The sequence below is a fragment of the Accipiter gentilis genome, chromosome 24 (assembly GCF_929443795.1).
Source record: "Accipiter gentilis chromosome 24, bAccGen1.1, whole genome shotgun sequence".
NCBI lineage: Eukaryota > Metazoa > Chordata > Aves > Accipitriformes > Accipitridae > Astur > Astur gentilis.
The window spans coordinates 3,769,739-3,785,738 of NC_064903.1; the positions used below are offsets into that span (position 1 = coordinate 3,769,739).

Sequence of the window (16,000 nt, forward strand, 5' to 3'; positions counted from 1 at the left end):
GTATGGTGTTAAGACATTGCTCAGAATTTAAAGATTCCTATTTTTAATGTAACTACATATCTGATAGGAATTAAAAGTGTAAGCAATATTAGAACCAAACAGATAAAGTCTTGTAAATGCATCTGACATGCAACTGATATAACAAATGGCTTATATGAATTAGAATAAATTGAGTACTGGACTCTAGAAACTGGTTTTGAATTAAATTATATGTGGCTCAGGATAATATATCACACTTCTATTTTAAGACACAAACCCATTTAAAGTGACCAGGTTTCTAAGCTAAGAAACTTAATATGCTAGCTTTAACATTTTAATATTTGCATTAATATCAAACTGCAAGTACCAAGAAAAACAAGCTATGATAGTGTAAAAACTCCCCCCGCTCACATTCTTCCAGAGAAACTCATGAAAATCAAAAGATATCGCAATATTTACGAGTCAAGGACACAAAAGATGTTCTTGGCCAACCAGATTTAACAGTTGAACACTATAAACAAATATAATTGAGAAACACAAAGAGCTGCATGACCTCCAGCACAGGACTTCAGGTAGCAATAAAAAATAAATACACCCCCCCCCCCCGCCCCAAACAATCCCTCCTGCATTTCATTCATTTCTGCCACTGATCCACTGTGACCTTGAGTACACCACATTGCCTAGCCCCACTCCATCTTATCCAAACATATCATGAGATTTGTATAAAGGACATTTTCCCAACACGTATTTATATAGTGCCTTACAGAATGGGACTGTAATCTCAACCAAGACATAAAACCAACTACAGAATAAAATAACAGTATGTATGTATCATTTTATATAAACCAGGATTTAAATATATTCCGCCTTTGGAAGAATGACACCAACAATATAGATTTATAAATAATGAATTGGTTACTATGTATTTTTTAACTTATGCTAAAAGAAAACATTTTTAAAACGAGATAGGCAAACTGGAAGTTACCCAGGAGTTGCTTAGTCACAGTATAGGACTACTTTAAATTATCCTTCAGACATTTCAGCAAAATTGGATTAGTAGGTGCAGCCTCTCGTGATGTGGACTTAACTCCAAATCATAATTTGCACCATTCTTGTTCGTGAATTTCAGAGTGCCAATACGACGGACGCATTTATAGATTGTCAAAAATCTTGGTGAGACAATGCTACCACTGTACAAATAATTCTTCTTTTTAAAAAGTCATAATTTTAAACATTAGTTAATTATCATGACATATTATTACCAATTAGATTGTATCAACTCACACGTAGTGTTCATAAATACCTACTAACTACATATAGAAATAAGGTTGCCCAAAACAAGCTAGGGGTGAGGGAGGACTGGGGGAATGGGGAGGAGATTTTAAGGTGGCTAATAAAAGCCACCATTCTTTCAGCTAGAGCACTACTGAATTAAATGGGCCTTTCATATATTGCTAAGAAATTTAGAACCATTTAAAATATATTTTAAGTGAATTCAAATGAATATTTGAACGAAATGTCATACATGTCTAAAAAAAAAAAAAAAAAGTGAAAACTGCCAAACACCTTGTTCTAAATACTGTACTATCTTTGTTGAAACAGTCCGATTTTCAAGCTGTCAGAGTTTTATTAAATTAAATGCTTGGACAAGAAAAACGTTTTACAAAAATTTATTGCAACCATCAAATACTTAAAGGCATTCTGCATTAAATACACTATTAACTTCTTAATAAACAAAACTACTGCAAACATATTAAACAGTACCATTTAAAAGATCAGAAGGACCAGTAATAGATAATTACACAACATAAGATGAAAGCATACAGCACTGTATGTCATATTATGACCCACTTCGATATTGCATTTTGGCAAAGATGATTTCAAGACTATTAATATTCATGTCATGCACATCCAAAGGTATGCAAATAACAGAACATCTAAACTAGAGACTTGCAAACATCAGAGTTCCCACACTACAAATACCTGGTAGGTACTACGTACCCTCTTTGGCCTGGAAGAAAATAGGCAACTTATCTGAATAGTAGGTAAACTATTTAAACACTTTGTGTTGAGTAAACAGAAGAACAAGCTTTTAAATTCTTGAAATTTGTTCCATCTTTTTACATTTTATATATCTGATTTTGGTGCCAAGTACAATGCGTGATGAATGTAAAATTAGACTGCAGTTACCAGTTCACATGTCTGAAGGTTGACAAAACTGTTTATTGACAAAATACCTCCCCATCTCATCAATATATATTCAAAATATTCCCTAAGTAAAAACTTCAACAAAGATTCAGCTTAAAAACAAAGTACAGAAACTGATTTTTAAACCCCAAATTCATATTACTGATTTGCGTGTTATCAATTGGGTTAACTCATTTCCCAATATAGCTCTTAAACTAGTAATTAAGATCTCTCAGTAACATTTGTATGGTAAACACTGAACTTTGACAAAAGTGTATTAGCTTAGTTATCAACCAGAAACGCTTAAGAAACAAACAAAAAAGAAAAAAGAAGGAAAAAAAAAAATCAGAACAGGACTGGAATTAAAGCATCACTTAAAAAAATCTTCTATTACCAATGTTTACATGTTCTGCTTATGACCCTGTGCTGTCAAGTCCCTAAGGAGCATCTTTCTTTAGAAGCTGAATTATCTGATTAAATTTGATGACTGAAAACAATCAAGAACTACATCAGCAGCAACATTTTGATGCCAAACTGAGGTCCGTAAAGGATATAAAACAGTGTTTTAAAAATTTACTTCAGCCACAGATCAAAACATACAACTCTGTGAAACAAAAGATACCATATCCTAAACTAGTAAGGCTCAGAAGCAGAAAAAGACTCCATCAGCAACTGTGCAAAGCTATGAAGCTGGTCCCATACATGCTATATAGCAAAAAAAAAAAAAAAAATCAGTTTCTGAAATACTGTATAAAAATTTGTTGAACAACTCTTTAGTCTAACTGTAATAACTTCCAAAAAGGAACTGTGGCTCATAATTGAGCAATACTTCACGTTGCATTCACTTATTAGGAAACAGAGCTTTTACATTTTCTAGCCAGGCTAATTTTGATACCTACAATGGTACTGGTAAAATATGACATGTCTTAACTAACTATATCTTACATAGATTCATTTTTATTGAACTTGAAACTGAAGCAATACATATAAGCCACAATTCTGAAAATATCTATGCAAAGACTTAAAATGTGTATGTATAATTAGTCTCTTTGATACCAGTTGAGCCTATGCACAGTGCTTGTAGAATCAGGGCCTTAACTATCACATTAGTCACTTAAGGTATTCTTTAGTGGATTAAAACTCAGTTTAATTAACAACTGAAAATATGTAATACTCTTTTCTCCACATTTGTTTTCTCTTTATTGAGAAAAGGTGTTTCAATTAAAAAAGCAAATTATGTAACATATCTGAAAATATTTTAGCACTGCATATTGTACAGATGCAAATTTTTACCCTCTATTCATATAGCTAGCTGAAAGTCACATTTATCAGAAGTAGGTTTTTACCTGCCTGAATGTAATACTTGTCACATACCTCACAATTTCAACGGGAACATAAAATGGACAATGCTGCAGTGCATTTATAACACACCCTATGCAAGGTGTGTTAGCTAACACTTCTAAGTACTTTCTCTGCATTTCTGGATTTTGGCCTCTGTTTTCTGGCCCCTTGTTCAAACTTGCGGGAAGCCCGTGAGCGAGTCTTTACAAGGCAGGCAGTCGTGGTTTTTACAACCTGCTTGCTCTTCCGTTGCGCCGGTTTGCGCCCACGCCTAGGGTGTGTTATAATCTTTTTTAAGTCCTTACGGATGGTATCATACCTATTCTCAGGATCGTCATCATCATCATCTTCCTCCTCCTCCATTGGAACAGCCCTTGATTTAGTCTCACCCTCATCTCCTGGGGGAGGAAGGGGAAACAAAAAACCAGAAAACATGAAAACTTAATACATGTAAAATCAGCAACAAACAGCAACGAACGACACAGCACATGAACTACTGTCTCCGTCAAGAATCTCCATATACAAATAGCTTCGTAACACCACCGCTTTTCTCCCAGCAAACAAAAAACCTATCTTGACATATACAAATAAATATTTTTATTAATAAAAGTATCTAGTTTTTCAAGCAGTACTTTCATCTGCATTATGCTTGCTACTACACACAACTTGCATTTTTCCTTAATACATACTGCGAAATTAGGTTTTTTACACCAAAACATACACAGACTGAATACTCCACTTAGGATTCAAAAATTAAGTTTCCCAAGAAGTTATTAGCTCCATTTCGGAAGCTCCACTAATGAATTTGTGTAAGTTGAAAAGGAGGCCCAAATATGTTACAGAATCACTTACCAAACTTAGGAGCTATGCTGCTGCCATTAAGTACTTGCAAACAATAATCCGTGACTATTTTTGCCTTCAGAGCATCAAATGCAATGCATGCATTTGTCATGTACGTGTGAAGACTTACGTTTTGAAAATTACACCTGCTATCCTTAATGCAAGCATCAGACTCAGCTGCACTACATGGATACGGTCTCATGGAAAGCACATCAAAACCAACAGCATGGACATGTAATAGAGAAAGAATAGCACAGTATGATACCTGCCTTTAAGCTCCTCTGCACTCTCCTGGCTGAACTAGAGGAATTCAGATTATTGCTAGCACACTCCCAGGCCTTTCCCCTTTCTTTTCTCTCGTTCTTCTGACTTGCATATAAGTCAGTCAAATCTGCTAGTTAGTAAAATTAAGCTTAGGAAAAGAGACCTCAAAACCCTAATGAACTGAGATCCCCTTCATTCCTAAGTTCTACTATTTATTTTCTACCTGTGGGGAGTGGACTAAAACCAGACTGCGAGAGGCTTGCTCCAAGTTGTTTTAATGTCCACTTGTCCCGGAATTACCACTAGCCAGATGTTTGACAGGACTGTGTAAGAGCTGATCACAGAAAGTCCCCCACTCTTGGGCTTAGATAAATAGAAGTATCCTGTTGCTTAAACCACATTCTAAGTCTCGTTCAACCACCAACTTATGTAGCTTGGTCAGACACAGAAAACACTCCTTCATTTATTCATCTATTAACCCAAAAGCAAACTGAAGAGAAAGGGCAAGTTTGCCTCCTTAATATAACACAGGCAGATTCTCACAGAATCATACAATAAGGTTGGAAGAGACCTCTGCACATAATCTACTGAAACTGCAACCTCAAAGCAGAGCTAACTCCAGTGAGGTCAGTTTTCTCAGGGCCTTGTCCAGTCAAGTTTTGAGTATTTCCAAGGACAGGGATTCCAAAATTGGACAGGGCAACCAGTTTCAGGCTTTGACCATCCTGAATGTAAAGAATTTTTTCCTAGCAGCTAATCAGAGTTTTCTTTGCCAAAACTTGTACCCACAGCCTCTCATCCTTTTGTCATGCATCAGGCTCAGCCTTCTCTATAACTACCCATTAGGTGATTAGAACACAGCAATTAAGACTCCCCATTTTTAGCATCCTCTCCCCAGGCTAAACCAACCCACTTCTCACTCAGTCTAACTCTACCGTGAATCATCCCACATCACCGTCTCATTTTTCCAATTTGTGACTTGCAAATAAAACAAATCACTCTCACTGCCTCAGATGCCTTCTGATACATTATGACCAAGTTTTTCCTTCTGGGCCATTTCAATACCAAGTCTATGAACATATACTGTATGTGAGCAATTTTATTCTTGAAATATTTTAATTTGATGGTCCAGTGATGCTGAGAACTGTTGCATATGGGTTACTGTCACTGAGTACCATCAATTGTCTATCTATGGGGAGCATTTTAACAGCCATGGCAGCTGCCACATGCCAGACGCTAGTTCATTACTATGCAAACCATTTATTATTTGCAATCTCCCCCAGTAGTGGCATCACTGGGGAAAACATTGTTTTGGCAGCCATCAAGAAAGCCCTAAAAGTCCCAGAATTATGTGCACAGAGACGCAACTAAACTTACTTCATCAGAGGACCTTGAAAAACAAACATTACAGGGCTGTATAATATGCAGAATAAGAAACTTAATTTCCAACTGTTACTCTACAACGACGCAAAACACCGTTAATAAAACTTTGCTTTCTTACAGGGCTTTAAATCCAAAGCAGCATAGCACCTGTAAAAAGCAACCTTTGCATCTGCAGGTTAAGGTTAACAACCCTCCAGAAACTAAACTGCAGGAAAACTTAGGGAAGTGGGTCAGCGTCAAGTTGGTGGAAGAAAGGAAGAACTTTATGTTTCATTTAAAATCTGGGTGTTTTGTTTGGGGGTGGGTGGGATTTTTTTGTTTGTCTGTTTGGTTGTTTTTTTGTTGTTGTTTTAAGAAACTACAAACAACAATCACCTCATTTTGCACTTAGGGTCTGCCTACAAGGGCTTTTCAGGAAAGCCAAAATGCAACTATGTCCCTTCTGCTATCTTCACGAACATATTGCTGTTTTATTCAATTTTTGTTTATTTCCAGCTTCGCAACGTACTGTAAATGTTAGCTCAAACACAGTAACGTATAGAAAGTTCTATGAAACATCATCAGAAGCAAACAAATAGGAAACAATTTACCTGTCATGGTAATTAAAACAGTAAATACATTTTACTTTTTCTATTTGAAAATTCATGTATTAAAAACATGTGTATTGTCCATGTAATGTGAAAACTATCCTTCCTTTTTAAGTTCTTTAAAACCAAGTGTTCAAATTCAGCAGTTCTGAATTTCTTTCTAATTTCCTAAAGATATAAGACACAAATTAAGTAGTTCTACCTTGGCAAGAAAAAGAATTATTACTATTAAACCTGCTATGAAAACAGTAATCAATGACAGATTTCTGTTAACTGACACCAGCTGCTCTAATGCTACATGGTCTTGTGAGGTGCAAAGATCACCTACTTGATTTTAAAAATGTATACTGCAATGCTGCAAGTCTTCAGAGTCATCTCTAGCACGTAACCATGGGCCGACAAATTTGAGTTCACTAGACACTTAGTGCTTAAAACCAGTTTCTGCTAAATAGCACAGGGGCAGCAAAAGAGAAGAACAAGCTTTTGAACACTGTGCTGCAAAGAAATACCTGCTGCCATTACGGACTATAGCTTCTCAAGCTTCTCCATTTACAGTGGCATCCTTTCTTCCACAAGTGACAAGCTGCACAAATTGGAATGGGTGCTTCAAAATCGGTATCAGAAAACCTAACTGGTTGCAAATCTTTAAACATACATTTACCTATTTATGAGTATCTTCACTTCCAGATTATTAAATGTTACCCAAATTTTACAAATTTCCTCTATTAGTATATTAATAATACGTGTAGACGAACATCTTTTGCACACCTGATGACTGACAAAATCCTGTACCAGCAGACAGCATTAAGTTTTCAGTCACTGGCATAATTTTCTGCTCATCGCTGCTTCCATCACCGGTTGAATTCTGTTCATCATTTTCTTCCTTATCAGATGAGGAAGATGAAGTGACAACCACCTTCTTTTTTGACACTTTCTTTTTTAAGTTGCTCTTTTTACTTTCTTTCATTGACCCTCTTTTAATCTTTTTCTTACTTTCTTCATAAGATTCCTCATCAGAAGAGGACAATGAGTCATTCTGTTCTTTCTTGGAAATTTTCTTTTTGTGACTTATTTTTTTCTTTTCTTTAGTTTCAGTTTGTTTTTTATGCCGCACAGCATCTTCTGAAGAACTCTCCTCTTTTAGGGGAGACTTCTCAGCATCAGAGGATAAATCAATCCGTACTCTTTTAGGTACTCTCTCTCTCAAATTCCTCCTTTTCTTTTCCTTAAACACTGGTTCATTTTTAGTTTTGTCATTTTCAGAAGAATTGCAACTTCCTTTCCCTGGAGATGGCTTTTCAACATCAGAAGAGGAATCATCTTGCTCTTTCTTGTAACTTTTCTTTTTCAGCTTTTCAGTTTTCTTCACTTTGCTTTCTGGTCCTTTTTTATTCTTGAATCTGTCTTTTGAAGAATCAAAATTATGTTCTTTCTTTGCAGATTTCTCAGTACTCTCTGAAGAAGAATCTTCCTGTGCCTTTTTCTTTTTCAAATCCTTGCTCTTAACTTCACTTAGCTTTACACCTTTAGGACAGCTCTCCTCTTTCTCCAGTAAAGACTTCTCAACATCAGAAGACTCATCATGCTTTCCCTTTGCAGTTTTTTCTTTTAAGCCTCTGTTTATCCTTTCCTTAGCAGCTGACCCCTTAGTGATTTTTTTATCTTCAGAAGAATGATTAATCTCCTTCTCTGGGGAAGACTTTTCAGCATCATCATCTTCAGAAGATTTCTCTCTCTGTTTCTCCAAATTTACCTTTCTCTTACTACTTACTTTTTTCCTCTGCTCTTCTTCAGAGGAATCATAACTATCTTCTTTTTGTGAGTATTTTTTCTTGGCTTTTTTTGCAGACTCAATTTTACTCAAAATTTTTATTTCTTTTTCTAACTCAGAATCATAGTTTGACGAATCTGAATAGTTTTGTCGTTTCTTTTTAGCAGCAGCAGAATTTTTAGCTGATTTGCCTCTTTTAGCATCTAAATCTGAACCAGAAGTGGAACTTTTTCTTTTTCGTTTTCCATTTTCATCCTTTACTGATTGATCCTTTAGAAAATTTGAAGTCTTCTGATCATTTGTTGGTGCTTCGCTATTGCTATCAATATCTGAAGAACTGTGACTCATCATAGCTACTTCTTTAAGAACAGCTGGCATCTCATCAGAATCTGAGCTATGATCTAATACATATGGCTTTTTTGATTTAGAAAGTTTATTAGGGCTAGGACCATCAACCGTACTGTCAGAAGAATTTCTCTTATCCTTTTTCCTCCTTGGTTGTTTTGATGATTTTCTCTTACTTTTTTCATTACATGTGTCATTGCTATCTTCTGAATTTGATGTTAAAGGACTGATGTCTGTTTGGCGCCTCAGAGGTGTGGTCTTCACACGCGGTGATCTCCTGAGATCAGATTCCTCTACAAGTGAGACAGTTTCGTTCTCTGTGGAAGGTTCACTGCCAGCATTATGATTTTGTTTTACAGAATCACAGTTTTCTGCTCTAGGTTTTACATCAACATCCTTACTTCCCTTTTCTAGATTGCCGTCTTGATCTTCAGCTTTAACTGTAGACTCTGAAAGGGAAACAGGGGTCAATTTTACAATCAATTCTTTTGTTCCTTTAGCCGATGATTTTAACTTAGTACCACCTTTGGTATCTTTCATAGGAGTGTTCAATTTTGTATTTGAATTTAGAGTCTCATGATCTGTTCCTGTATTTCCATTGTCTTGCTCATCTGATGTAATCTGAATCTCCATAGCAGATTCTAGAGTCTCAAAAATATCTTCAGGAACAGATGAGGGAATGGACACTATATCCATGTCTAAAGCCTCTGTACTATTAGGTTCATACTGAGGTTCTTCATTTCTGCCAGACCTTTTATCTTCACCAGAAGTACGCTTGTTATCTGTTTGTTCCGTTGTTGGAACACTTTGATCCATGGGCTCACTGCCAGGCTGTTCTGACACAACTTTTTTCTGTGTCTTTACAGTGCCATCCTCTTTTAATGCCACATGTTCCTTTCCTTCATCTTTTTTCACCTCATTTTTTTCTGATCTAACATCAGGTTTTTTCTCTTTGGTATTTTTATCTTTGATTTTAACATTCAAAGCTTGAATCTCCAGGTTCAGACCTTCTTCTAGTGCCAGATGAGCTTTTTTCATGTCACTCAACACAGATTTAAAAGCTTTTAGCTGACAAAGTTGCACAGTTGGGCTTATTTCTACGTTTTCTGCAGCATTTTTCAAAAAGCTAACAAAGCTAGAATTCAGATTTGCTGTAGTTTCAACCAGCTTTTTTGTTTTCTTAAGCAAGTCTTTTGGCACCATTAGTGCTTTATAAGAATACGTTAGTGAACCTGAATATGAATCATCTAGTTTTTTTTCTTCACCATTACAACTTGAATTATTTCTCTTTGGAGAAAATTTGACTGTATGGTCATATATTTTACTTTTTTCACTTTCAACTCTGATCTTTTTTTTGTTTTGTTGCAGTAATTGTTCTAAATTTTCAAAGACACTGTCACATGCGGTGACCAAGTCCAACAAAGGCTCTGGATGGCAAATATAGCAGTGCCACTGGTTATTTTCATCCAGTATAGTCGATAGCTCCTTTCGACCCAGGTTGCGCAAAATGCACTTTTTACAGAAGGCATTATGGCAGAAGTCACAGCAAATCAAATTTCCACCTTCAGCACACCACCTGAAAAGAGACATAAGAAATACAAGAGTTTTACCTCCATATCAACAAGGTGACAAATTTGAATATTTTACGTATTTTTCACTATTTGATAAAGAATCTGCATTTTTAAATTTCAGGTGATAGACAGATATCCATTAACTGAAAACATTATTAAAAGCATGACTGAAAAGCATGCAGTTGCAAATTGGAAAGTCAGAAAATTAATGTATTAGATTAACAGTTCACAAAGATGAAATGGTCAGTAATATCCAAACACAATTTCAGCACCAATTTTAAATATGAGAAAAAAAAATATTACATTTTATTTTCCATGTTGCTTCTGCAAATTTAAAAAAAAAAAAAAAAAAAAAAAAAGGTGATTTCTTTTATTTTACAACAAAACAAATTAGTCTAAGTCTTTCTAGCCTTAACTGGTATATTACTACTGCAGGCATTTATGAAAAAAAAAAAAAAAAAAAAAAAAGTTTTTTGATCTATGTCTAGATTGCATGTTCTTTGATGAAGACCTTAAAAGTGGCTGACAAGTAAGCTCAAAGGCATCACAGACCACACAATTTTGACTGGATTACTTATTTACATATTTGACATAAGGACAGAGAAGTACTTTAGTATTTCAAAAGTGGGAGATACTTCTGGAAAGGTAAGTTTCTGCGGCTCACAAGGTTTAGAATGTCAGATTCTATCCCCGCCTTCAAAGTCTTTGTAAGGGGACATTCTATTTAGTTAAAAATGTGATGTTTTACAAGTGTTTGCTATTGGATTTCTTTATAAAATGTTTTCCTGATAGTTATTAAAATAACAATCAAATATTTACAAAAACCCTGGAGTTGAGCATTTCTTGCTGAGAAACAACTGTTGATTAAGCTCTTATGTACTCGCCTTTACCTGTCAGTAATTTCATTATTTCAAGGGAAAAAAAAAGAACCAAAACAAAAGAGCTGTGGGTGTTATTTCAGTTTTTGTACACTTACCTACACTGTTCATCCATTCCATCTGAATCACGGCTAATGTCATCACTCATGTAATACTTGTAGCAAGTCTGTAAAGAAATAGATAGGACAAGGAATTTTTTATTATATCTCAACTGGACTTCAATAATTCATATGATTTCAGCATGTATTAGAAGCAAGCCATTAAAAGCAGCAGCTGCAAGGTCTTCAGCATCCTAACCCTTTTACATTTGTGATAATCTAAGAAATATCTTCCATAGATACAACAGGTCCCAAACCATGACTTCTTTATATGGCTCAAGGTTTATTTGAAAATTAAATAGGCTTTTGTTTGATGACCATGTATTTGCATATTTTAAAACATCAACTAAATGTTTCTCTTCAAAACTCCTAAGTTTTTTACATCTATTTCCTAGGTAAATCAACACATCTTCCCTGACACAATTAATCCTACATAAATTACAATTTTCAGCTGTATGCTCCTTATGTTAGCATTGATCCCATAAGGCTTTAAATAGAAAGGTCTTCAGGGTTTATCCTGATGTTAACTTCCAAGTCTTCAACTTCCAGGTACAAACTAAGCATTTTCATTGAAAAATTGGTAATAGTAAGAAAAAAATTACACACAATTCAGCTCATAGTAGCAGTGGCTTCAGTTGCTGAATTCTTTAAACCAAACTTTGAAAGTGTGTGGGGGTTTTTTCCAGTTGCTAGGAAAGAAGGTTCTCCCACACTCGAAGCTGTACTTTGAACAGGGATTAATACAAGCTGTTAGCTAAATTCTGTCCTTTCACCCAGTGAATCCAAAATCCAGAAGAGGCTTCAGCACCTGAATTTAAAATGATGATGCCCCTTTATCTGGAACAGAGCTATACAACTTTTCAATTAAACTAAACAAACAACAACAAAAAAAACAACCAGTAAAAGCTGATGTTTAGACACTTGACAGAACATTTACAGTCAAAGGAAACAGCTTCTCAAGTCTGGGATTGTTTACCTAAGCAGGAGAAAAATAAGGGAAGAACTAGGTACGGAAAGTAATGGAATACATGGAGTATGCAGATCAGGGACTTCCATTCCCCTCTCTCATATTAACATAAGGCCATGTTCAATTAAGTAAAGATACAGAAAATTTACGGGAAACAACATGTGATATAATCATCTAGCAGAGCTCACAGTCAAGAGCTGCTATTGAACCCAACACCCTAAACAAGTTTCAAAAATGAACCAGGTGCTCTTGTGATGCATGCAAGTTATGTACAGCTACGTGTTAAGGATTTTCAAGTCTAGGAACAAGAGTTAGGACTCCAATCAAGATTGAAAACAGTCATCTTGTAAGCTGATTTTTCTAAAGCATATTTGCTAAAAGATACAAGCCAGAATGAATAGAAGAAATGAGCCAGAACGTTAGACTAGATGGACATGCCTGAGATAGTATGTCAGCTGAATGTGTAACATTAATTGGGAACTGGGGGAGAAGCAGAAGGAGGGAAGAGAAGTGGAATGCTAAATGTGCATCGTAACACAGATATGTACCTATCTTTAGGGATACCTTTATAAATACAGAATCTCTTCAACTATAGAGATCATGCAAGAGAGGTATCTCTTTGAAAATTAAGAGATGTCTCCACAACAGGAGGTAGGGATGTTTCCTTCCTCCCCTGTTCCCCACCTCTTCCCATTGCAGGCAACTTAGGGCCTAACTGAAGCCACCATGAAACCATGTAGCTGAAGACCCAGATGCCGGTTTTGGGTTATGGACTAGACCATCATTTATGGCAGAGGCTGTCATAAATTAGAACAGTCCATGAGCTGTACACAAATGAAACCAAGATGGCTTTGAAGCTACTTTTCTGCTTCTCATTCTGACGTTGCTCTACATACAATGCTTTACCAGGAGATTCAGAATTGAATCTACTCTTATAATACATTATGAGCAGGCAAAAATTTCAGACAGATCATTCAACATAAAAAATTCACTACAATTATAGCCTTAAAACTATAAAAACAAATTAAAAAGAAAACACAATTAGTTTTACTGGGGTATAAGAAAAGAAGAATATAAATTTGTAAGCTGCATTTGTGGTTTTGTTTTCTGCTTTTAGTTTCCTTAACTGTAACAGTTAGCAACTGAAAAGTTTACTGGCTAACAAACAAGAACTACTCCCACAAAAATCCCACCCAAATCAACTAATGTGACATTTCAAACAACAAAAAAACCCCAAACAGTACAAACTGTAGAACTGTTTACCACATACCTTACAAATAAGAACTTTCAGTGTAGGATGTCTATAGATTGAATCCTTTTGAAAATGGTTCACCTGTTGCCCACAAGCTGTACAGCTTACAATTCCATGTAGTCCTTCTTCTACAGAGAGGATTATAAACCACACATTGTTTTCATTTTTATATTTTAAGAAATCTGTATATACCTATTTCATTTCCTTACAATATTTTGGCCTGTTAGGTTTTTCATATGCCTCTATTTCTTTACCACCCAGCATTAGAGGAAATCCTTCTGTAACCCCGCACCATTTAAAGACTGAAAGAATTTTCCTCTAATTTCTGTACTCTACTTGGGGCCAAGATACACTTTATTTCCTTTGAGAAATTTAGTTTGCATTAACTGGTCACCTCATGAGGACACACCTAAATAAGAGTCATCACTGAAACTCTTTCAAAGCAGTCCTGATATCCTGTACAAGCTTCCTTATTTAATCTTTGTTCATAAAAAACCATTTTAATGCATGTTTGTATCGTGGTATTCCTTTCACATACAGTTTTAGTTTCTCAAAGAAAAATACGGGAAACCATTACAGAAGACACATGAAATCCTTATAATAGTGCCTGAAAAATCTTTTCTCACTTTTTGTTCCCTTCTTGATGATGTTTGGGTTTTTTTTAAACTACAATTGTGCCATAATACATACGTTCTCACCATCTTGCTGACTGCTCCCACAGTTTGTGCACCAACCATCTACATTCAGTCAAGAAAGCGCTTCTTTAATGTCAATCCCCCAATTCACTTGGAAAGGTGGTAAACTTGGGGTTGGGAGGCTTGCTACATGCCAGGCTGTTAAACCAACTAATTAATAGTATGAGACTGTTTGGTTTTCAACAGCAGTGATGCTTTCAAGAAAAAGGAAAATCATTTCTGAAAGCTCATATACTCAGTTCATACACTTGCAAAGACTTGATTTGGAATCAAGCAGATAGAAGTTTGATATGGGATCACTTAACTGTGACTTGTCCTTTGCTGTCAAGTTCAGTAAGTAGTATAAGGAAATCAACTCAAATGGTTAACTTAATGGTTACAGTCTGAGTACACTTTTTTTTTTAATCACTACCACAGAATTAGAACCAAACACCAACACCATAACGTTAAGAAACTTAAATGAACGTTCTCAAGACACAACACAAGCTACTACCAAATTGCTATTGAAGCACAGTCTCACATAGCTTACAGGCCAGTAAGAACAACTAATACATCCTTACAATTCAGTGAAAATAGCAGGTCTGAAATCCTGAATACAAGATTTCTTGTGTTCAACTTCAATGCATGCACAATTGCATGTACTGCAGAGGTTGTGGACTTGCAAAGCACCTATTACGACCTCAAAAACAGCTCAAACACCTTTTTCAAACACTGCTGGTAAACCTCAAATAAACACATCCATCATACCGTACTACTTGGAAAAGAATACCACATTCTCTTGTACCAAGCAGCATAGAAGCCTTGTCAAACATCGCAGTCCTTAAATGGGTGTAAGAATCACAAAGGGTAACAGCCAAGTGCGGGAGAACAAGGTAGTCACTGTCAAGTCCCAAGCCACTTCCCCCTTCTCTACAACTTTAAGGAGAAGGACTACTGCGTCCTTCCTAAAATCTGCAAGTTGGCACCAGAGGGGAAAAAAAAAAAAAAAAAAAAAAAAAAAAAAAAAAAAGAAGAGGATAGTTTATGAGGCAAAGCTTTGTAAACCATGTTACTACTACAAATGATGATGATCCAAAGAAGTTATATTAGTCCATTAATACTGAGAAAATACTTGCTTAAAAAACATTCCTTATGAGTTTATTAGCAAAAATACAACCATAGCCATTCTGCAGACACAAAACTTGAAAATATGGACTGACACAATGCCCCTTACGGTCTTGGATAAGAGCATTTGGATGCTAGAAAGACAAGAGTTCTATTACTACTAATATTTCTAATATGAACAGGACATATAATACAAATGCAAAGATGCACTCCCCAAAGAACAAGACGGACAGGCATTTTTTATTTTACTGTTACTATTTATTTACTTGCACTGTGCGTAGAATTCAGGATCTCAAGTAGTTGGAACTACACGCTTACCTGCTTAAACCAGTAATACATTACTTTGTATGTGCACAGGCTAGACACCTCATTCTAGTAGCAAGAGAAAGGTAAGTGCCATTTCACCTAACTAGACTTGCTGCATGAAGGTACAGACTAAATGGATCTGCACTACCTCTTCTGTGCATGTCACAAAATAAAACTGTTTTGATACTCCTAATGCAGCAGCTCTTGAGGTAGGCTGCAGTCACGTCTCCTACCTGGCTACCTTTCCTGGTCTGGAAATGGGGACAACACAGGAGCAGGCAGTACCTAATTCTATTTCCCTGAAAGTTGACAAGAGCTTAACACATGTACTGGATAGCTTTAAAATCAAGTCAAAGATTATCAGTAGTGACACAGATATAGCTGAGCTTGCCCTGGATAAAGGTATGGCTTAAACAAACTCTTGATGTCCCT

General features: G+C 35.8%; 1 protein-coding gene across 5 annotated transcripts in view; it reads right to left on the minus strand.

The window, feature by feature from the left end:
• The window catches only part of ATRX (ATRX chromatin remodeler), an 88,443-nt gene that overhangs the window by 51,010 nt on the left and 21,433 nt on the right, over positions 1–16,000 (minus strand). For 4 of the 5 annotated variants that reach the window (XM_049827605.1, XM_049827606.1, XM_049827603.1 and 1 more), the window contains 4 exons: positions 13,482–13,591; positions 11,245–11,312; positions 7,350–10,273; positions 3,827–3,905 (listed from right to left, as the gene is read on the minus strand). In XM_049827605.1, the coding sequence (XP_049683562.1) occupies positions 3,827–3,905; positions 7,350–10,273; positions 11,245–11,312; positions 13,482–13,591 (3,181 nt within the window). The remainder of the gene's footprint in view (positions 1–3,826; positions 3,906–7,349; positions 10,274–11,244; positions 11,313–13,481; positions 13,592–16,000) is intronic. The other variant, XM_049827608.1, reaches the window with a different exon arrangement.